At 45.2% G+C, this 24,626-nt stretch overlaps 1 protein-coding gene across 3 annotated transcripts in view; it reads left to right on the top strand.

The window, feature by feature from the left end:
• The window catches only part of TLK2 (tousled like kinase 2), a 2,257,819-nt gene that overhangs the window by 568,263 nt on the left and 1,664,930 nt on the right, over positions 1-24,626 (top strand). For 2 of the 3 annotated variants that reach the window (XM_069634151.1, XM_069634150.1), the window contains exon 6: positions 10,630-10,731. The exons of the other annotated variant lie outside the window; for it this stretch is intronic. In XM_069634151.1, coding sequence (XP_069490252.1) covers positions 10,630-10,731 — 102 coding nt within the window. The remainder of the gene's footprint in view (positions 1-10,629; positions 10,732-24,626) is intronic. 3 annotated transcript variants of the gene reach the window in all.

Raw genomic sequence — 24,626 nt, 5'->3', positions numbered from 1 at the left:
GTTACAGAATGTCAGAACATGTAAGAACCCACATCAAAGGAGAGGTCAACAAGATGCTTGATCTCTGGGTAATAGACCCTCTACTAGTCCATGGTCTAGCCCAGTTGTGTTAGTACCAAAGACAGGATCCAAGGAGTTGAGATTCTGTGTGGACTATAGAGCCCTAAATGCAGTCACAAAGACTGATGCCCATCCTTTGCCAAGGACAGATGAGCTGGTGGATAGACTTCGTTCAGCCAAGTTCCTCAGCACATTTGATTTCACGTCAGGCTATTGGCAAATAGCCCTGACTGACCATGCCAAGGAGAAAACTACATTCTCCACCACACTTGGCTTATACCAGTTTAAGGTGTTAAAGAATGTACCTGCTACATTCCAAAGGATGGTTAACCAGGTTCTGAATGGGACGGAGGACTTCGGCATGGTATACTTGGATGGCATTGCAGTGTTCAGCCCTACTTGGAAAGACCATGTTAACCACCAAGGATATGCTTTGCAGGCTCTTGAGCAGGCCCATCTGACCATAAAGGCAGGTACATGCCAAATTGGTCAGAGTAAAGTGGTCTACCTTGGGCATGAGGTAGGAGGTGGTGAAATAAGGCCTTTGCTCAGCAAGATTGAAGCTGTGCAAAATTGGACAACCCCTTCTACTCAAACCCAGGTGAGAGCCTTCCTAGGCATCACTGGGTATTACAGGAATTTAATTGAGAACTATGGGTCCATAGCTTCTCCACTGCATGTAATCTCTTCTCCTAAGTTCCCCAAAAAGATAAAATGGAATGAAGAGTGCAATCAGGCCTTTGAAAGCCTGAAGAAAGCCCTTTGTCAAGCTCCATTTCTCAGAGCTCCTGAGTACCACCAACCGTTCATTGTGCAGACAGATGCCTCCAATATAGGTATAGGTGCAGTCCTTAGTCAACTGGATGAGAAAGGTAGGGAGCACCCCATTTGCTTCATCAGTAGGAAACTGAAGGAACCTGAAACAAGGTGGGCAACTATTGAGAGAGAATGTTTTGCCATTGTGTGGTCTTTGAAGAAGTTTAGACCATACTTGTATGGTTCTACTTTCATCATTCAAACAGACCACCAACCCTTGAGATGGTTGATGCAAATGAAAGGGGAAAACCCAAAACTGCTAACATGGTCAATCTGCCTCCAAGGGTTTGATTTTACAATTGAGCACAGGTCAGGATGTCGCCACCAAAATGCTGATGGTCTCTCTAGTATGTTTATAACCGACTAGAGGTAAGAGACTCATCCAGGAGTGGATTAGATCCTCCTGTCCCTTAGTCTGGGGGGGCAAGTGTTTGGGAGAATTCTCATTCTATGGCTAATTTCCCTTACCTATAGAGTCCCCCAGCAGCTTTGCTGGATTTGAAGAGTTTGTTTTTTTCTCCTGCTAAGAGTGAGACTCTTTTTCCCACTCTTAGACATTTTTGCTATGTGTGTTCTAGGCAATTTTTGTGTTTAATGTCCATGGGTTTTTTCTCGCCTCCATAGAAACCATCTTTATTCACATGTGTTACAGAGCACCCTCAATACAGTGACACAGGGGTGTCATAGCGACCCCCAAATATAGACTCCATACCCTGGGACTGACTATTGTCTCCCAGGTCATGTAAAGTCCCCATTGACTTTACTAGTCCATGTTTGTGAACTAAACCAGTACAACCCATCTTACTATGGAGGTACTGGGAAGGGTTAATAGTTTTTCCCTTATGTTCATTTTTGAGAGGGTACCGTAGAGTCCCTCCCTCAAAGGTTTCTGGCTAGTGGCAGTGGTTACTGCCGTAAATATTTGACCGCAAATATTTTCCTATGGGATTTTCCCATTGTTCGAGGCTACCACATTTTCTGACAGCTTCTAACATACCGCTGGTGTATTTTAATATTAGCTTTACTCCGGTAGGTTTTATTTGCCAGAACTTTAATACAACTTGTTTCTCGTGTCTTTCTCTAAACTCCTAACCCAGGTTTGGGATCCTTTGTTCATCTTTTTGGTGGGCTTCTGCAAGAAGCCCTCCTTTCGGCGCCACTGAGTCTGGGGTGGGTCCATTGTGTGGGAGGGGGAGTAGGACCCCTGGACAGAGTTGCCTCAGCAACCCATGTCGCACTCTATCCTGATAGGCTGCAGAGTCTCCCGCCAAGATGACCACTCCACTGTGTGAGTAACAGCTAGGCTATATGAATGGGGATCGTTTTGCATAAAAGCAGGGTCCTGAGGACCTGAAGAGCAAGACGTTGCCACTGGAATTAAGAAGCCGGAGAGGAGAGAAGCCAAAGACATCTGCAACAACTGAACCACCGGTGAAGCCCTGCTAACAGCGTCTTGCCACTTTTCTCCACACGACGAGAGAAGATCTTCACCTGCAAGAGCATTCTTCCCTTGAGCTGGTGGGGCCAACCAGTTTGCCAATCGCCTTCCTGGATCTGCTCTGGTCGAATCGCCAGTACCCTGTACTCGGAGACCGGATAGCCAGGCACCAGTCCACCCGGACCTCGATTTAAAGTCGCGTACCTTTTATTCGTCGGGCAGCACCGCGGCTGGTTTCATCCCTGGGTAGTGCGGTAACTCGAACCTTCCTCCATGACAAGAGCCTCTCTTCCTCTGCTGGATCTCCCAAACTGCAGGAACTACCAGGAACAACCGCCACTGCAGGAGTCACTTATTCATTTTAAAGGTACATTGTTCCGCCAGGCCGCCCTTTCTGCGTGGTAGTGCTAAAGGTGTTTTAAATCCTTTACCTACCTTTCGGGTTGGCTGGCCCTCTCTCTTAACATTGTCTTTCACCTTCTGCATCCACCTTTTCAAATCGTTTACCAAAGACTTGACTGCAGCTACAAGAACATTTTGATCCTGGGCCCTTGCCCTGTACCACTGACTCTGGCACAGGCCTATTGACTCTGGCTAAATTTGTTAGAACTACCTTCTCTAGATTGCTTCTCAACTAGAACTGTGTTGGTGCACCTGCTTCTTATAACCACCTTTTCCTTCCCACTTTTATAACACGTGAAGTGCCATTTTGCTCGGTTTTCTTTTCAGTAGTCTTTATGCTAAAGTACTGCCTTGCCTAAACTTGTTCACAAACTTATGGGAAGTGTTGCTAGGGTGTGTAAGAAGATATTTCTGTATAACTTGTGCTTTCCCTCCCTTGTGAGAAATTGTCAGAGTGCCATTTGTGTTTGGTTTCCACTTTGCCGTTTTGCTCAGTTTTCGCTCTTGGTCAAACTTGTCTACAATTTAACTAGGGAGTTGTGTATACTTTTCTTGACTGAATTTAACTTGCTTAATAACTGTGATAAATGTGTTTAACTAGAAGTGTATAAAATAAATATATTCTTTTTACTATAAGCTTTGGTCAGTGTTTCCTTGTGCCATAGTACTGTAGCCCTTTTGTGTAAACCCTGAATACTGCTCATCTCCCTCTGGAGATAAGTCTGACTGCTCAGCCACAGCCAGCTACCAACTAAATCTTTGTGGTACAGACTGATACCAAAGGGGATTTATTGCTCTCACCTGTAATCCTAATCTTCTGTAGTGCTCCCTAAGGGAACTGCACAGGATTCTGCCTAACAGGCAGCATTTCACAAAATGGACTCCCTTTGGTTACATTCATGTTTCTTGGATTGCGATGTTTGTCACATGATACGATTCGCTTTTGCCCAACATACTATACGTATCATTCGGCTATGGGATTACTTTTCTGGTCTAACAGTTCCCCTCAGGGAACAAGGGGAGGGCTACTACTCCCGTCTGTTCCGTGCCCAAACCCAACCAGACTGGCCCGTGCACTATTCTCGATCTTTCCCAGTTCAGTCTTTCTCTTCCCCAAGAGAAATTCAAGATGATCACGCCTTGCCCGATAAAGTCCTCTCCAGAAGAGCGACTGGCTCAGCGTGGTAAATCTTCATGATGCATACATGCACATTCTGATTTGGAGTCTGCATCGAAATCTTCTGCGGTTATCCTTGGGAGCCGAACACTTTCAGTTTCGGGTGCTCCCTTTTGGACTCAGCTCGGCGCTGCGTGTCTTTCTGAAGATGTCGGTCATCGTAGCTTTCCTCAGACTGCAGGGGATTCATGTATACCCATAGTTACACGACTGGCTCCTGCGCAGTCTGTGCCCTTAGACTTCTTTGGCCAATCTTCAGTCTCACCTTCAGCTCCTGTTCCAACTCAGGCTGTCGGCGAACTGGCGGAAATCATTCTCTCTCAAGTCCTGATCTTCCTGGTTTTCCATTGGAACACAGTCAGTGCCAAGGTGTTTCTAATGGCAGACAGGATTGCAGACCTATCGACCACATGTCAGCTCTTCCTCCAGTCCTCACAAATGACGGCCTGATGGTTCCAGAGACTATTAGGTCTCATGGCCTCTGGCGTGTTAGCTCTTCCTCTTGCGCGTTTGAAGATGAGGCGGACTCACCTAGCCCTCCGGCGCTGCTGGTCTCAGGCAACCGATCTGGATTCCAAGATGATTCCAGTTCCACCCTGCATGATGGCAGATCTACAATGGTGGTCCTCGCAACAACCTTTCAGTGGGGGCCTCCTTCCAGGAGCCCTGTCCACAAGTGACGGTTACTACAGACTCCTCCCTGCTGGGGTGGGGAGCGATGTTGCATTACCTCCAAGTTTTCGACCAATGGACACCTCAAGACGGGCAGTTTCTTATCCATTACCTGGAACTCCTGGCTGTGTTCCTGGCGCTCAGAGCTTTCCAACCGTCTATCTCCAACAAAGTGGACCATATCTGCACAGACAATTCTGTGGCGATGTTTTACATAAGCAAGCAGGGCGGCACCAAGTCACCTCTTTTCGTGAATCTTGCTATATAAATGTGGGACTGGGCCATCCAGCACAAGTTCTGGCTCCAGGCTGCACACATTCCATGTCACATCAATGTGACTGCAGACTCACTCAGTCGCCAATCGGCAGCCAGTTACGAGTGGGAACTGAACAGCAATGTTCTCTCCAACCTTTTCCACCAATGGCGCACTCCGGAGGTGGACCTCTTTGCGACATTGGCCAACAGGAAACTCCCGCTTTATGCATCAAGGAACAGGCTTGGAGCATCCTCCCTGGGAGACGCCCTCGAGATTCTGTGGGACAACATGAAGGCTTATGCTTTCCCCCCATTACGTCCAATTCATTGGTTACTCTGCAAGCTCAGAGCTACATCAAACTGCACTCTCCTGTTCATAGCTCCTTGGTGGCCAGCCAGAGTCTGGTTTTCGGAACTTCAGCATCTGTTGGTCTGTCCCCGATCTGATTGCCCTTGATACCCAATCTTCTTTACCAGAGCGATCACCAGTTGTGGCACCCCTCCCCCTCAATATTTCTGCTTGGCGGCCTGAATCCTGAGTTCAGATCTCTAGCGCAGTTCCATTTGTCAGATGACAACATGCTCATTATCCAAGTTCACAGGAAACCTCCTACATGGGCCCAGTACAGGAGCAAATTGCTTTGCTTTTGCCATTGGTGTTTAGCTAAGCAGCTCGATCCCATGCAGGGTACGGTCGAAACTGTGTTATCCTTTGTGTCGCATTTGGCAGCTTCTGGCATTCATGTCCTCCTATGTTGGACCTATTTGTCCGCCGTTGCGGCCTACCTTTCCACGGACAGCTATTCCTTTTCATTGACCAATCCAGTCATTAATAGACATTTTGCGGTACTCCATCTCTTTCCGCCGGTTAGGACACCTCATCACAAATGGGATCTGAAAGTGGTTCTCACCGCGTTCCGCCATAAATCTTGGCAACTACCGATCTTAAGTAACTTTCCTGGAAAGTCGCCTTTTTGATTGCAATTACATCGGCAAGGAGAGTGAGCAAGCTTCAAGCTCTCTCTCTGTAGAACACCTGTTTCACACTTTCAACAAGGACAAGGCTGTGCTACGTACTCATCCTTCCTTTCTGCCCAAGGTGGTTACTGATTTTCATCTGAATCAATCAATCTCCCTGCCTGTATTTTTCCCTAATCCAGCATCGGATGCTGAGAGAGTCTTGCATAACTTGGATATTAGACAAGCCTTAACATTTTACCTCGATAGACCGAGTGAATTTAGGGGCTCCTCACAGCTGGTCGTTACATTCAGAGATCGGAAAGGGAAATCAGCTTCCAAGGCAACCATCTCCCGTTGGATTGCCTCATGTATTTCTGAGGCCTATACTGTTCAGGGCCTTCAACCACCAAATGGCATCCACGCACATTTAGTTTGTGGCAAAGCGGCTGCTGTTGCCTTTCAAAAGTATGTCCCTTGGGAGTCCATCGCCAAGGCGGCTACTTGGGCTTCCCCATCAGCTTTTTGTAAGCATTACTGCTTAGACCTGTGCTCCAGGGCTGATGCCCAATTTGGCCAGGCTGTACTTAAAAACCTATTCCAGTAAAGGGATTTTCCATCCACCGGACTACCTATGGTTGTGCTTGGGAATCTCCCACAAGTATGGAGGAAAGAGGATGGGACGTAGGAGTATAACAAAGTTACTCACCATAGTGATTACCTTATTCATAGTCCATAGTCCCCTTTCCTCCATATGGCCACCCGCCGTCCCCTCAAAAATGTTTCCTCTATTATTGCTTAAATGGTCTCAGAGCTGGCTATAGAAAAAGGCGCTGCACGGGGCGGAGCTCAGATGGGCGGGGTTACAGCCATGTGATAGTGCACAAAAAGTTGTTTTCCATAATGACAATAGGTGGTCAGCTGAGTAAAAAAGGGTTATGCACCAAACTATGGGATCACACTCAATAGTACCTACAAAAAAAGGGTCCTACCTCAAAGGGATGGGTCTGCACAGCAACACGGACCGACACAGAACGGCTGGTCTCTGTCGCGCCTGTAAACAGTATAACAGGGTTAAGAGAAATACAACTCACTTGGGAGTTGTAGTTCAGAGCGCAGCTCAGGAGCTAATGATGCTGCGTTTCTGAAAGGTAAAATAAATGCAACCCGTGTTGCTTTTCCAGAGTAGCTTCCTCGAATAAAGCGAGGTAAATGCAACATAAACAGAAATAAACTTTTTTGGAGCAATATTTGTATTTAAATTCTTGTATGCCAGTAAATCGTGGCCGCACCTCAACAGACTCCTAAAAATACAGATAATGATTTAAAAGTGATTAGAAATGTATTAAAAAGCAAATTAACACAGAGCATGTTCTTCCGTTCTCAACCACAGAACATCTTTGATAAAACTAATAAAATATCTTTTCACACAATTATAGTTGATTTTGGTGTCCCACGAGCAGCCTGCATTTCACTGATTTTACTTAACCTTTATCTTACCCGCTTCAGGATGTTCTATCAGAATTAAGTGTGGAATTCCAAAATTATGCTGATGACACTCAGATCATTATCAAGAAGTCCTCCAATTTAATCAAACGAAAATCGAGCAAATCTTTGAAATATGGATGTTTGAAAATTGACTGTGGCTAAATAAGGAAAAAACAGCTATCGTAATTTTCAGCACACCTACAAGTTATACCAAAATATTCGAATGCTATACATAATTCAGCTTAGGCGGACACAAGATTAAACCTGCAAAAGCTGTCAAGATTCTCAGTCGTCCTCGAGATTGAGCTCTCCATGTCTTCACAGGTTTCTCATATACTGTGATCAACCAATGTTCATGTTATGCTACGGAGACAGATGAGACCTTTATAATTGGAGCATCACTGTGCAACTATTGCTAGAGCTGTTTTGGGAGCAAGAATGGATTAAGTCAGTGCCCTCATAGCAGGAACTAGCTTATCCATAACTTTCGTACTTCAAACCACTACACCTCAGATAGTCCCTAAGCATGCACACATTTTTCTAGCTCTCAAAACTTTTGATTGCCTTCCTATAAAATCTAGAATATCCTTTAAATAGATTGTTGGGCCTCACAACATGGTACTGCTCAAATGTATCTAAATAAACATCTAAAATGGTATACATCTAGTTGCCCACTATGAGCCTCCTGTAAATATTCTATATTTGCCCCTGCTGTATGCAAATCCAGAGAATATGCCAAATCGCATACAGTCTGAGCAATCAAACTTTGGAACCGTTTACCACTGAAACTGTGGAAAATTGGAGATCTTTTGATGTTTCTGAAACACATAAAAACATTCTTATTTTAAATACCTTCTTGAAAGTCCACCGCCTTTCCTGCACATAATAAAAGTATGCACCTAGATACTGAAAAGTTGTAGTGCCTTAGCTAGCCCTCTTAGCCCGCAATAGGAGGATTACGAATAGACTGGAAAACTGCACCCCATCTTCATCAGTACCTCTTTGTTCCTCACTCTGCATCTCCAGTGGCTCCACTGCCGACCCTACTTGATTGAAAAACCTTACAGATGCTCTGCTGCTGTTGAGGAACTTGAATACAGGGAACTGCCGCCATTCACATCTTGACCTGAGCATTGAATGATCAGTTGGAAATTGCTAAAGATACCCAACCACGAGGTTCTCAAAGGGGCTTATGCCCATAGACTGAAACAAATGGCCAGAAAAAAATTCTTCGGCAACAAAATTGCATTTGGAAAAATCCTAGGAGGTGAATTTGGTTGGGTATAGTTTGGGAGTAGGGGAGGATGAAGCAGAAGTCTGTGGGGGGATGTGGGAATCCCCCATAAAAGTAGAGAGGTGCTGTACATTTAAACCAATGAAATGTAGTTGGACGTTTTCAAGCAGAATGCTTTTGGAAACCAAATGGTTAACTGCCCCATAGTAAAACTCACTATCTTCGTTCTTGGCTCTACACTTAACAGGAGGCCTATGCTTAACAGGGACGGTGTAGCCTCAGCACCAGCACCCCCATCAGTCAATTTAAATACCTTCGCTCACTGCCACTATTTGCTTTAGAGAATAGACTGCATTTAAGGGAAGTCCTACAGCACTACCTGGAGCACTCAATAATTACCTATCAAGCCCTGGTTGATCCTGGACCTTGCAACTGACCTCATCAACCGGGTTCTTTTTAGCTCCTGCTTGCAGCCTAGGTTAGCTTCACACTACAGCTGCCTTGAGTTACTTTTGATTCCTATGGTAACTGGTTCCATACAAACATACCTCTCTGTCATTAACTCTTGAGTGTTGGTGAATGTGTGTAAAGGAATATTTGGATAAATCTAGAACATATTCAAACCATAATGGGTAATAGTTAGGTTGTTTGCCCCTCAAGTGGCCCGTTATGCGATCAGGAAGCAACTACGCTTGATGGTCTAGTATTTTCTGAGACTAACGTCATTGCGCACGTTCGTGCCAACTCTGGAAGTATATCAACATTCAGTCCTCAGAGCAAAGCGTCACACCGCTTTGCTTTGCAGGTACGCTTTTAGAAATTTCTGTCCTTTTTCCTTGATCTCCGTTCCGTTCCTCCTTACTTCTCCAGCTCGTCCAGTGCCTCCTGATTCTTTGATCTTCCTGGTACTTACCCTGTTCTTGTCTGTATTCTTCTTCAGTCTCCCTCCCGACTGTCATCCTCGGTTACTGGAATGTACACATCAGTGGGGAGTTTTATTCCCCAGAGGGTTTCCCCCTTCCAGAGCCAATTGGGCTATTTTCTGGGGTTGATCCGTCTGCAGATTGTACCATCCGTCTAAAGGCTGGCCTCCCACAGGGATAGACCCTAGCTTTATGTGCCCAAGGATTACCGAAGGATCAGGCCAATATTTACTCCAGAAAGACCACAGATATACAAGGTGAGCCATGCATTGAGACTCAAGGAACCCACTTAGAGCCTGAGAATCTTGATACTAGCTCCTTGTTTCCCAGAGTTAACCTCTGCTTAGTGCATGATGCCGGATATCCAGGAGCTGCTTTTAGCTTCTGCTCGACCAATTCATGTTCCGATCCCTGCTATCATATAGGGTAGTGACTAACGAACATTGCCATGTACCTGCGCTTTCTTAGATGTCCCTGGACCTAGTAAGATTGCTGTTTTGTTTTTTGTTTCTCCGTTGTTCCCCTGCCTTTTTTCCTGGTCGTGCTCTGAAACACTTGTGTACGAGCACGATATAAATAAAATATAATTAATTCATTCATTTCCTTAAAAAGAAATGGCTACTTTCTAAACCTAACTAACTTAACTGTCACCCGCATCAATACTCTTTACTGATATTTAGCAAGATATAATGTGTATTTCATATATACATACATTTCTTCATACAAAATATTGTTAACTGTGTAGCCTTTTTTTCATTAATCACTTGATCAATTAGCACTACGTGAACCAAGGAAGTGAGGGGATGGCCTGTTTTTCTTGGTTTGCCAATGCTTAACCCAAGGTTTGGAGGATTCTTTAAAATAGGGACATTTTGGCTATTAACGTGTCTTTATTTCTTAAATAGGCACAATTATTAAGAGTTTGCGAGAACTAGTGTTGCCAATGGGCTACAACCAACTGCATTTCTACTCCCACGCCATAAGCAAAAATGTACTAGACTTAGCTTTCTACCATGACACCTAGGATGTGTTCACTGGCCAATGCCACAAAATCATTTAGTGATGATTAAATGTAAGCATAAACCAGATTTGATTGGATGTGCTGATATTTTGTTTGGATAGCAGTAGAGCTTCAAGTCAATGTGTTGTCTGCTTCCGACTTAATGGATGTCTTTCTGATCTCTACATGCATGTTTTTTTTGGGCAGTTTGCTGGCGGGAGTGGTCCAGGAACCAGTCCTGGTAGAAGTGTGCCACCTGTGGCCAGATCCTCACCGCAACATTCCTTATCTAATCCCTTACCTTTACCAGTGAGTATTGCTCTGGTTCTATTTTACATAAGATTAGGTTTAATAGTTGCTGGATTTGAGGGGGGGGGGGTGAAGTTGAATTTGCCTTGGGATTTTCAAGCAGTTCCTGTCTTCAAATGTATTGGTCCCAAATTTGAGAATGTTGCACATAGTGGAGTTTTTGCTGACCAGCATTTGATGCTGGGATCTGGGTACATTCCTCCACTCCTGTGTGTTCTGGCATGTTCTGTTGGTATAGGACCATCCAATTATTACGTTTGCAGACATACTTTTGTGTGGGTTGTTTAGATTATACAGATTCCCGGCAGTTGGACTTTTTTCCTTGGGTGCTTCATTTATTTCGAATGATTGCAACTGCACGTTTACTAGTATGGTAGGATCTAAAAATAACTGCCACTTTCAAGCTACCTGAATTTTAGTATGGAATTAGGTTATTTTCTTTGGTGGTAGACATTCATGTGCTGTGGTCTTTTGCTGCATTTGCTTTGTAATTTGTAATGTTTTCAGAGTTAAAAAGTTGTTGTTTGGTTTTGTATTTTTTTGATGGATACTTTCTGTTCAGCAATTATCTGAAATTAGAACACTTATTATGCATTTGCTATAATTAACCAAGTTCACACCGGGTATGGTTCTCCAATAAACATGAAAATACCCTACTGCGTTTTTTTCACTGAAACAGTATTGAAAGAAAATATTGCAAATATAACTCCCCGGAGGCTTTTGTTTAAGCAGTAGTCATTGGTATTGGCGCAAATAAATGATAGGGTTAAACTACCAATAGGCATGCTTCACTGTCAAAGGTTTCATCATTTTAGTGAATTCTTAAAGGAGCTGGACAATCTTCCCCACCCAGTCACTGCTTAAAGTACCTACATTCACAGTTCTTGGAATCAGTACCTCAATCACAACGTAGCCCATGGTCCAGCTTCAAAGGATATGCAAAAGGGTTTTAAATATTAAATGCTAGATATAATTGCTAGATGATATTCACCTGTATTTTATACCTTTATTTTGCAGAATCTGTATAACTGTTGTGCTGATTTGCTAAGTGTTCTGCGTCAAATCGGAGGTGATCATCCCAAAGACCCTGGCCCGAGGCCCTTCTCACTTGGGCAGGGAGAGGCAGATGCTTCCTGACCCAGAGGGGGATGGGGGTTAGGAGGTGGGCTCTGAGGGAGGATTACATGGGTGGGGACTCGGGTCAGGAGAATTGGGAGCACCCTCTAACCAACTTCCCTAATGATCCCATGTATTATACTTAATACATTATTTTTTACCGAAACCATGAACAGCGAAAAAAATACCGTAATTTGGTAAAAAGGTATGTGGTGGGTGGGATAAGGGGGTAAAATGGGCGGGAATGGGGTTTGGGGTGGGCTTAGGCTTACAGAGAAACAGGGGGGTAGGGAGTGCCCAAAAATCAAAACAAAAGATAAGGGATTTTTTTTTTTTTGGGGTTGGTAAAATAGCATTTTCTGTAATGAAATCCGTTACAATCCCGAAGATCCAATAATCCTACCGTTTTAATGGCCAATTGTAAAATGGAAGCCTTTGATGTTAAAAGGAACAAGAACATTGGTGACTTCAAGTCCCATAATGCTATAGGTACTGGGACGAGGAAGAGGGGCTCAGAGGTGCAGAATTGCAGTGTTCAGTCTAGTGTTTCTAATGACATACACCTGAGTAGGACTTTTAAATATTTAAAACTCCTTCAGGTGCAGGCCATTAGCAGTAGGCAGCAGCAGCAGTGGGAGCAGCGGGAAGCTGTGAGAGTCGTAGAAGTTGGGACTATGAAATGCAGAGATTGCGCAGCGGGAGGCGTTGCAGAGACGAGCTGTCCCATAGGAGAGAGATGCTCTCCTAACTCTGTGTCCTACTCTGGTGGATGGTGTTCATCGTAGTATGTGAGGAGCAAGACATGCTCCCTTTGGAGAAGGCGCAGTCTGCGTGGGTGTGACTGGAGCTGTCAGACGCCCAGGAACCGACGAGAGAAGTTAAAGCAGCAGCGGTTCGAATGGGCGCACAGGGAAAGACCAGTGAGTTGGCTTTTGCTAGGTAAACCTGGGGCACCCCGTAATAGACCTCTGACTGAAAGCAATTAGTTTGAATACCGAACTAATGAATTGAAGCATTTTTGGCATAACGCTTATATTGAGGGAGGCCGAGTGTAACGCTTATATTGAGAGATACCAAGTGAAGAAGTATTGTGACCATCATTGCCAAAGTAAAGAGGGAGCAGCATTTGAACCAGATGAATGTAATCTACAAAAAGGGAGATTACCTAAAAGGGAAAATAACAAGCATTGCCTAAATCAAAGAAGGACAATTATAAACAAAGGTGTGAGACCGCTTTCTTAAAAGAGAAACCTGAACAAGACATTATCAGAAGTTAATTGGTGGTGTGGAAGAAATTCAAAGGTGGCAGGAGAGAGAAGCCCTCCATGTAGAAATCACCAAGGGGGAGAAGAATATAACCTGTGTGAAATCAGTGGAACAAACTGTGTCATTGTGTAATGTACTCTTGTGGAAGAAGTTGTAAACCCCAATATTGTTGTTGAAAGTTAGACTTTTCCAAGAAGCAGTTTTCTTTGGTTACCTTTCCACATTGAGGATATAAGTGTGGAAAGTTATGTTATTGTTATGTTAATCCAACTCGTAAAGCGCACGGTCACCCAAAGGTATCATGGTGCTGAGGTGAGAGGATCCTAGTGAAGCCAAAGAGCCCTAGAAAATAAGTGTTTTTATGGCCTTCCTGAACGCTAAGTAGCTATGAATTTTCTTTATGGTCATTGGAAGGCCATTCCACAATACTACGGCAGCCACAGTAAAGGCACGTCCTCCAACCCTGGTCCGTTTATAACCGGGCACCATTAGGAGGTCAGCCAAGGCAGAGCGGAGGGATGGAAAAGGCACATATGGCGAGAATTTCTCCTGAAGGTATTCAGCTCCTTGGCCATGTATGGCCCGGTGCACAGTGTATAGTGACTTAAAAATAATCTGTCGGTTTACAGGAAGCCAATGCAGTGCTCAAAGTACTGGAGATATATGGGCTCCATAAGGGGAGCCGGTGGCAACCCAGGCGGCCATATTTTGAAGCCGTTGAAGCCGGCAGATAACTCCCTTGGGTTGACCCAAATAAAGGGAGTTACAATAATCCAGCCATGAGATCACCAAAGCCGCCACTACAGGAGGGTACAGAGGGGCAGGGTTATAGGGAGTACCTTTCTAAGTGTCTTGAGTTGAAAATGACCAGCTTGGCATACGGCTGTTACTTGCTTGTCCATAGACAATGAAGCAGATAGTATAACCCCAAGGTTTCTAACCTTGTCTACCGGGGAGGGCAGGGGACCTAGGGACGGAGGCCAGAATGAAGACACCCAAAGTGAGGGATCAGGAGGACAACCCACCACCATCACCTCAGTTTTGTCCCCATTCAGTTTGAGCCAATTGTGGTCCATCCAATCTCCCACAGCCGCCAGACATCCCCGCAGGCAAGACGATATCTCATCCCGATCAAGATCCAGCCGGATCAGGATCTGAGTGTCGTCTGCATACGAGTAACATCTGATGCCAAAGGAGTGGATGTGATACACAAGGGCCCATATGTATATATTGAACAGAATGGGAGACAAAGAGGAGCCTTGTGGGACACCACAGCTGAGGTACAAAAGGGGCGGAAAGAAAAGGAGACCTAGAGAGGGTCTGGGTGCGATCCACCAGAAAGGAGGTGAACCAGGCCTGCACCTGCTTGGATATACCCAACTGGGCAAGGCGATACAGCAGGTTGGAGTGGTCGACTGTGTCGAAAGCTGCTGAGAGATCTAATAGTATCAGTTCTCCCACTCCACCTGCATCCACCAGCCTGGCCATGTCATCCTGGACGGCGACCAGCACACTCACTGTCCCTCTGCCTGGACGAAACCCTGATTGAACAGAATCAAGCAAGCAAGAAGATTCCAGAAATGTAGAAAGTAGAGGTGACACCAGTCATTCTAGCAGTTTAGCCAAGAAAGGTAGAAGAGAAATAGGGCGGAAATTGGACAAAGTACTAGGGTCGAGGGACGTTTTTTTCAAAAGCGGAATTACTCTAGCCGCCTTTAATTGACTTTAAAAGTCTGAAGCAGTGCAAGCATCACCACAGAGTTACTTGTAGTAGTGGTAGGAGATTTATCATGGCAGGCAAGTATACCAGGAAAGGGGGTATTAGTCGTTAGTCCTGACAGGTTAGTGGACCAGGATGAAGACAATTAAAGTACTGCAGTGTGGTAGAAGGTTGTGGTGGAAACAAAGTGGCAAGCCCACTAATGTGTCATGATGAACTGTGCTAAAACCATGCTGACTAAATTTTGTTGATGACCATTATTTTGAAGAGTGGTAACTTGGCTATTGAAAAGGACTTTCTTGATTTGAACTTTGGTTTAGAAAATCCAGAATTGATCCTGTGGAAGGGGATCCGACCTGGTTACAAGGATACATATTTGCCAAGTTTGTTTACAAATAACTGTTATTTTGTTGAGTTGAAGCGGCCATATAATACCTGTATAATTTTTTTTAATGTTATGTTAAAGGTAATTATATAGCGCACCTTCAACAAAGGGAATTGGTCCCCAGGCGGATCTGTAAATGAGAAGGCGGGATGGGTTAGTGAGGTGAAGAGGGAGTAGGATAGTGAGAGGAGTGGTGTACTGTTGGCAGCTTCAACACGGTAGACACTGGGTGCTGAGCGTTGGTGCTAGTATTGTATCGGTGTCAGTCCGCGTGTGCTGTTGGTGAGGTTTATGTGTTGTTGCAGTGTGGTGAAGTGCGTGCAGCTTGTTGTGCGAGAGATGGTTGTGTGAGTTTTTTTTTTAAGATGAGTATGCAGGGAGTTTGAGTTTGTATTGGTTAGTGGGTTATATGACATTTAACATGTAAGCATTCACACTTCTAAATGTAGCACTTGCTGACCTACATAATTCTCTAAGTGTGGCACTCGCTAACCTTCACAATCCTATCTAGGTACGGCGCGGGCTAATGTTCTCAATGTGTGGCACATACTAACATTTACAGTTTCATCTAAGTATGGTGCTTGCTAACATTCATAATCCCATCTAGACGTGAGGCAGGCCAAAACTAAGAATTCTAAGTGCTGTGCATGCCTACATTCACATTTCTAACATTTCAATCAGAGTTCTATCAAGTACGGTGTATGCTAAACCTTCCTAATTCCATCCAAGTAGTCAGATGCCGACAATCACAAACCTATCTAGATGTGACGCAGGCTGGCGTCCCCAATTCCCTCCTGGTTTGACACTTGTTAACATTGACTAGTATGTTAGAACACAGTGCAGGGCAACATTTCTAATTCTGTCATGGATGAAATCCAGCTGGTAGTCACAAAAGTATGCATGGGCTAAGTCTATGGCAGTCTACGTTATGGGAAGGTAGGGTAGAGTGGCATTTTTTTTTTGGTGTAGAGTAATTGCTCTACACCCCACCCATGCCACACTTAGTTTTTGTTGGTGTCTATTAACTGCTGGCTTCATTGGCTTCTCCTGCGGACACCTGCCGACACTGTTTGGAGCTGACACTGTTTGGAGCCGCCATTGTAGGAGCCGCCCTTTGCCTTGGGGCCCTTAACCGAAGGGGCTGCTGGGCAGAGGGCTGCCCAGGGTCGGTGAGTTTGGGTAATCCCCCGGTCAATCACCCAGCCAATCAGGCTCACGGGCGGGCTAGGAGGCACAAGGAGGGAGAGAAGCCAGGGGGAGGTTGCGGGAGGCAGGACAAATGGGAGGAAGCTGCGCAGGTGTTGGGAGGCAGTGAGGGGCTTGCAGCCCCAAGATGGTGCTATGGAGGGGCCGGGGCACAACGGGCACACATGCTTACCTGGGCAGGATGGAAATGGCACAGGAAGCGAAAATGCCCAGGGTTAAGCCCTCGCCGGCATGGTGCTGCATATGGCCAGTAAGGGCCAGAGGGAGGTTGAGGGAGGCGGGACAAATGGGAGGAAGCTGCCGCAGGTGTTGGGAGGCAATGAGGGGCTTGCAGCCCCAAGATGGTGCTATGGAGGTGCAGGGGCACAACACGCACTCACGCTTACCTGGGCCAGGCTGGATATGGCACAGGAAGCGAAAATGCACAGGGTTAATATAAGTGTGACAGACAGATACCTTTTGATATTAGTGTTTTCATTTAGTCTTAGTTTGACAGGCAGGGAAATCCCCTTTAGGTTAGGGTAAGCAAGGCATTTTGCTCTACCTTATTATTTTTAAAAAATGGTTAATTGTGAGAAAGCTCTTATCTATTTGTATGTCTCGCATTTCTGACCCCTCACAGTTCACACAACAAGTGTCTGTCCATGACTTATTAACGTTGTTTGAACTAAAAGGTGTTCAAGATCTTTCTGAAGGTGAGCCGATGTACTGTCTAAGTTCCAGAGTAGGTCTCAGCCTAATGTTTTTCTGTGCTGTGAAGTTGCTCTAGCCTGCTTCAAATTATTCTGATCCACCAGTGAAGTGAGCAGTAATGTCCAAATGGCTGTTCTAGTAAACATTATATTGGCCCACAACATTTCCTTTAAATGAACTTGCCACATTGCTGTGGGTGTATTTATGAATTTCCAGTGGAGTGTTACTTGATCACATTGGTGCTATATTTTCCAGGCTCATTATTGCATTGGGCTATGGTTCTGTGAAAGTAGCAAAAGAGCCCATTTTCTCTCCTGCTTCTTTCAAGCCTACAAAATCTGCATGGGATAAGTAGGACATGGTAGTATTGCCTGCAAGGAAAATATTTTGCTCTCCATCATTTTTACTCTAAGCATCACCGGAAATGTAGATGAATTAAATTGGCAAGAATGTGTGTTTAAAAGCACTACGCTTTGAGTGGCTGTGGCCGTAGTTTTCTTAAGACATCGTGACAAGTCGTTGTGGGAACTGATTGAACAACTGGCACAGTTAATGCCTGTGGGCAAAGAAGAGCACACCCCTGAGGTGATGAGGGGGATGAGAGGCCATGTGTTCAGAGCCACAACAAACCTTGTGGATGTGGCATCCAGAGAATAGTGTCTTAGTCTTTCCCGTAGATGTTGATAACAGAGGTTGACATCACTGGGATCTGAAGAACATAAAACTGAGAACCTTCCTTTTGTTGGTTCTCCTCCCCTTGTCATTTATCGGACTCTTGTGGAAGAGGACATCAAAACAATGAAGAGCAAAGTGGATGCACTCAAACCTGTGCATCTGGATAAAAGGACTCCAAAGCCCACCGAGTCAGTTTCTATCAGCAGAGTGTTCAAGTCTCTTATGGGCAACTTCAAGGCCAAAGGCCTCAGTTCCACCAGAGACAAAAAATTATATCGGGAGTGCGCTCATTCCTTGGTTGCTGCATGGCTGGTTTAACATGCCCAAAAGCCTCAGTGACTCAACTCCATTCCTTCTACTCAAGCGCACCCTGGTAGGAGGCATCAAGCATCATGCCTTAGCTTCAGGCAACATCACAATTGATATGTGGGGTTCTCAACATTGACCAGCTGAGGTACACATTGAGACTGAAATCCTGCATGCCTCCCATAAATCGGCTGACTGAGTTTATCACATTAGGCAGACTACAGCAAGAAATTAACATCCTCCATTTAAGGGGGACATTACTTTACTTTGTTTTTCCTGGTACAAAATAAAGGTCAGAAAATCGATACCATGCCCTTTCTGGATCTCATACTGGCCATCAAGTGGGTCAAGAAATACAAATTCATGATGCTAGCTGTTCATCAGATTGTCTTTAGATCACCTTTCAACTTCTTTGAAGGCAGAAAATCTAATTTCACCACCTGCAGAAAGGCCTTCTCATGGTCCTTACTATGTATTGTTTGTTTTAAAGTATTTATTTAGAGAAGTTCAATTATAGCCCAGTTCTGGGCAAGGCTTTGCAAGCTGCTGGCCAATCGCAATCTACTCGATGCTCCTGTTATCCCAGCCCCCTCTAGGATTTCCCAGATAAAATTGCATTCCTCATCACTTGGTTCCTCTCCCAACTGGTGGGGGAAATGTCTCAAGAAGATATCCAGCTTGCTCTCATTTAAAATTACAGCCTTGGCAGAGGAATGGGTGAACTATCAATAGTAACCTAAAATTGCTAATTGCAGTATTTACAAGTAGCTGACTGGGATATCCATTGAATGCTTAGTTGTCTGCTTTTAGCCCTCGTATGAGTTTCATTTGCTGGCATCTTTGGTGACTTCAGAATTGACAGTGTTCGATGAAGGAGTTGGCGGTTCCTGAGCCCTCTTGCGTCATGTGATGGGAACCCAGCAGGCATTACCGGAGAGTGTAGACCAAGTGTGCTGGGTGTCCCGACTTTCGTCATTGGTCGGCAGTATATATGAACAAGATATCTGCAGTTCTTGAGGATTGCTATGGGTCATGTTAAGCATTGCTGGGGATGTTCCTGAAATGTATTGATGGACCTGACTGCCCCAGTGGCTTGCAAATATGTCCCTTGGACCAACACAAAGTAATTTTTTTTTTTTCCTATTTGGGCTGTATTGATGTGCTCCTAAGAACCGAACAAACAGTATTCTGCCCATTTGCTTGCCTAAATTGTTAGATTATACGGCCTGATTATTGTGGAGTTAATTGTTGGCACAGTTTTTCATTCTCCTTTTGGTGCCTTTCAACACGGAATGAGTGGTGTATAGTGTTTATTTTTTTTAACTCACTAGTTTTATTTCTTTTTCCTCTCTTGTTCCAGCTTCCCATTATTCATTCTAATCTCTTTTCCCTTTGGTACATGCTTTTTCAGTCAGAATGAACTATTGCCATTGATTTTATTTGTTCTTGTGAATCAGGTTGATAAAATGCTTTAATCATTGGTTTGTCCTATATAAATCCATAAAATCCCTACAAAGATTTGTAAATAAATGCTCACACACCCCAGCAAAGGCATTCTCCAACTTCAAAGTTAATGTTGCCTTTCCCAATTGTGTGCCTGTTTTGTTACTTCATATAGATTTATAATATTTGACAGGAAATCCTGGTGTCTCTCTTCTGTTGAGTCAAGGAGATGGCATTGTGTTCTTTCGAGCCATTTCTGAACTTCTGTACCGTCAATGCAGCACTTAAGAGACTGTGCTAGGCTGGAAAGAAGGCAATCTTCTATTTCCCTGTAAACCGGACAATATTTTCCCTAACCCCTATATGCCAGTTGAACAGACTTATTGCACACACACACCCCCAGCCCCCGAAAAGAGCATTGAAATTCTATTGACGCATATACACAAGAAAAACAAAGCACTTTTCTTTAACTCATTTTTGGCACGGTCGACCTTGCAGCCCCCAAGTAATGGGTTTACAAGACTGATTGTTTCTTGAATTAATAATTGTTACCAAAAGACAGGCAGAACTTTGCCTGGAAAGCCAAAGCACATTCCACCACAGGAAATGCAGCCACCTTAAGCAATGTTCTCATTGCTTGCATCTAAATGTAGAGCTTTACATACCCTTAAGAGGCATTGCGCGCCTGTCCCATTCTCCGGCTTGCACTCGCATTCCCCCTGAAATCTGCTCTGCCATTCTCACCTCCCTCACTCGCTTCCCTCACAACTTAGGGCCTGCATCCGCGCCTGCGCCCCCCTCACAACCTGATCGCCTGACATAGCGCATTCCTTTCTGCGTTGCTCTCCACGCATCCCTCTCTGCATTCTCCCCACATAACTGTCCCTTACGTTCTGTGACCATTGTTTTGTCATTCCACTATATCGTTTTCACTACTGTATTGTCATTCCATTGAACTACCTGCATTTCCTCGTTACTTCCAGGTTTCCTTGTATGATATGATAGGTTATTTATACCATCTGTGTGTGTTATTGTATGTAGGGTTCTATTGTATTGTTACGTGCTGCATCCATGCCTTTCTCTTCCTCCCCTCAAGGGTCTCTCAACTTCCTGCTTTGTATTTTTGTACTATACTTTCATTTTTATGACCTTGAGTTCCATTGTAGTGTACTTTTCTTGCCTGCACTCTTCGTCTTCACCCACGCTAAGACCTTGCAGGGTCCAGTGTTCTTGATCTGTGTTGTATGTACCTGTTGCCCTCTTGTGCTGTGTGTGACCCCCTTGTGTACCTCCCTCCTGTTTGCCCCTAGCGTTTGACCCCCCCCTCTCCTGCTTGGGCCCCCCCACTCTCCGCCCCACACCCTCTATGGTGCTCTCTGCTCCCTTATCTACTCTAACTGCTATTCTATCGACTATCCTATCCCTCTCACAAAGTCTGGGAGGGAGAAGCTCAAAGGGACATCCTGGTCTCCAACTCAGGCCTCCCTATCGGTGATGCATACACCAGTGCTTCCTCCAGACAGACCATCACCAACATTCTCTTTGGCGTTCCTTCTCCATGCCTATGGACCCCTCATATGGTCTGTTCTCTCTCCTTTTTCCTCCTCCCCCGTTAATGTTGGCATTCGGTGGGGTGCCCTCCTGGCCCCCTTCCACACCTCCAACACCATCATTAATGTCTACTTAAATGGTACCGTCTTGGTCCAGGGCCCTCAGGCCAATCTCCTTTTTTTTCGATAGATGTTTCCTGTGTCTCATCAACTACCTTTCTTCTCCTGCTACTCCTATCTACCCCTCTCTGGCTCTTCTGCCGCCTCCCTTACACCCTTCACTGTTTTATTGTCTGCTCTGCCGCCTCCTTCCTCCGCCACCTCTCTAGCTCCTTCTGCTGCTTATCTGGCCGCTCTGCCTTCTCCCTCCGCCACCTCTCAGGCACTCTCTTCCTCCTCTGACTACCCTGCCTTCTCCTCCTCCTTCATCCTTTGCCCATTCTCGGGCACCTAAAAATCTTCTGCAGGGCCTATCCCATGCTTGTACCCCTCCACGGAAGTTTTGCAAAGGTGTCAATCTGTTCCACGTCGCTATTCTTAACTCTCGCTCTGCTGTCAAACACTCCTCGAACATCTGCTGTCTCCTGGAAGAGCTTGATTTGGATGTATTCAGTCTCACAGAGACTTGGTTCGCGGTCAGCTCTGTCACAAGTTTTGACACTCTCCTCCCTGATGGCTACAAGATGCTCTCCGAACCCACAAGCAACCTTCTTGGTGGGGTAATAGCCCGGATTTTCCCTGAGTCGATCCATGCTTCTGTCATTCCTACACAGGCCTACTGCTGCTTTGAATTCCTGGTCTGCAGACTCTACATCTCTCCTGGCCTCTCTCTCTCACTGTGGCCACCATCTAAAGGCCGCCTGGCCAGGTCGCCCTCATCCTCTCCGAATGGGCGGTCTGCTCCTTGCCGCTACTTCTCAATTTCTCCTACTCAGAGACTTAAACTTTCACTTTGATGCTACTAGACCCTGCTCTGGGCTCTTTCACAACCTCTGCATCTCTCCCTTGCTCTCTTTCCCCCAGAAGCTCACTGTCTCCAGAGCCCTGGACCTCTCTAGGCTGGACTACTGTAACAGCCCCTTTCTAAATCTGCCTTCCTCTACTCTTGGCGCTTTGCAACTAATCCAGAACAGAACTGTGAGACTTGTCCTTGGCCTCAATCCCAGGGATCGTATCTCTGCAGCCCTGAAATCTCTCCACTAGCTCCCTGTAGCTGCAAGGATCAAGTTCGAGACCCTCTGCATTGTCCACAAGGCTTTCTGGTGCCGGGGACCACAGTACACCCAACTTTCTCTTCCTAAACCTCTTCCTTCTCGAGCCCTCCATTCATCCATCTCCAAATCTGATGGTCAGTGGCTTCTCCAGGCAGAGAATGGTGGGTAGATCTCTCTCTTCGGCTGGGGCCTCCCTCTGGAACAGCCTCACTGCCTCTCTCAAACTTGAGCACGACCATCTAAGGTTCCGGAAGCAACTCACAACCTTCCATTTCGCTTCTGCTTTCTCTCTCCTGCTCCCTTGCTGATGTCGATGTTTAGTGTGCACTCTGGTTACCTGGCCACCCACTGAACTTACAGGACTAGGCTCCTGCACGACCAGTTGTTCTTGCACTGCCTCCTGGCCTCCCAACCACTTATGGGACTGTATCTGCAACCCTATAGTCCCCTGACTCACAAGCCACTACCCAAAGCACTTACGAGCTACTTACGCTCCTCCCCTCCACCCCAAACTAACTGGCACTTCTCCCCCTCCCCGCCGCACGTGCGCGATCTGAATGACGCAAGGCCTAGTAAGATCATTGTTTTGTCCTCCTGTTCCCCCTTCCTTGTCTTGCCACGCCTAGAAGCACTTGTGTACAAGCGTGTTATAAATGACCTATCATATCATATTTTGCTGTCTTGACGAAGATTCTGAAGGAGATACATTAGGACGAGCTTCCCTTTGTAATTTATTCAGTTTGCAAACTTAATATGGGCCTTAGTGTTGAAATGGTGGGGTCGGTTTGTTTTTGTCGCTTGGGAATTTGGATTAACATGCTGTGCATTGGCCTCCATTTAGTGGTTGGCCCAAGGTAGTGTACGTTTTTGCTAAACTTTGTTAGGTGTCAACAGGGGTGGATCAGTAATAAGATCCCTGTGTGGTGTATACAAGTTACCAACAATGCTCTAACTAGATCATTCGTGCCTTGTATTGTTGTCTTTGCCATTGGTTTCTTTTACACGGTTGGGAGAGCAGACGGAAGACTGATGGCTTTAAACTTTGTGGTGATTGATCAGAAAACAGGTCAAATCCAGAACAAATGCAATTTTTTTGTGATTTTATTGCTTGGGCCCAGGTGCAAAACTACATTTAAGTTCGTTCCATCCATTAAAGACAGTTTCCCTTGGATAGACTAACAGAAGATGTGCAACAGGTGTCTTCCAAGGGAGCATGGTGAAAGCAAGTTCTAGGTTTGCAAACAATTCCGACCTAAGACACAAATGAAAAGATGCTGTGCAGCCCACACTGTGGAGGCTGGGAGAGATGACACCTTGGCACAGTCAGAACAACTAGGATGGAACAGCTAAATGACAATTTGGTGTCTGATATGGAGGCAGGCTTCGGAGAGAGTGAGCCTCTTATGTTTAATGAAGACAGCCATTGGATGAAAAGCAGCGGTCTCACATAACCACAGTGCTCAGATAAAAGGCCACCACATACCATCACTCTTAAAAAAAAGTATGCAAGAAAAGACATGGCGTTGAGAAACAAAAGAACAAGTTGAGCTCAGTGGGATGTTGCAGGGGTCATCATAAATCAGAAAATCACTTCACCCCAAATATATGCGCCCCCTGAAAAAGTCTACTGGTGACTAATTACCACAGAATATAGCGCAGAAAAAAATGACATCAAGTATTTAAACAAGATGCAGCTAGTGGTCAGAAACACAGCACCATAAGACTGCCTGGCAGAGTGACACAATATGCTGCTTAAAGCCTACATGGCATTGAGGTGCAACATGATGCTGAAAAACGACTCATGGGTAGAATATTGAAAAGGCATGATTGAAGAAACAATATAGCAGCAGGACACTTATGTCGGGGCAACCATCAGAGATTTCTTTCATACTAAGGAAACTGAGCAAAATTTTACATATTTCTAAGGCCTGCAAATCTGCTTTGATTGACATGCTTTGCTTAGGCCGCTGTCTGGTGGTTGGTGTATAGTATTACGTGTTTGTTTTCGAATTTGAAAATTAGCATCGACAGAGGCGTACCTTGAACACTATCCCTACTCTACCTGTGCGGACCCATGATCCTTCACACATAGACATCCTCAGATAGATTTTTACCAACATTACGGTTCAACACTAAATGCACAGTCACCGTATTTCTCAAGTACGAATTATGGAGTCCCTCAAAGTATATTGAGGTCAAACATATCTCATCTTCTTCCAAACTATCAATGTGAACTGCATTGGTCTAGAACGACATCATTACGAAAGGCACCCCACACGGAAAGGCGATTCAGTAGGGAGAATGGTGGAGAGTGACAATTT

The sequence above is a fragment of the Ambystoma mexicanum genome, chromosome 13 (genome assembly GCF_040938575.1).
Source record: "Ambystoma mexicanum isolate Mex_15411 chromosome 13, UKY_AmexF1_1, whole genome shotgun sequence".
NCBI lineage: Eukaryota > Metazoa > Chordata > Amphibia > Caudata > Ambystomatidae > Ambystoma > Ambystoma mexicanum.
This window is presented reverse-complemented; position numbering and strand designations above follow the sequence as displayed.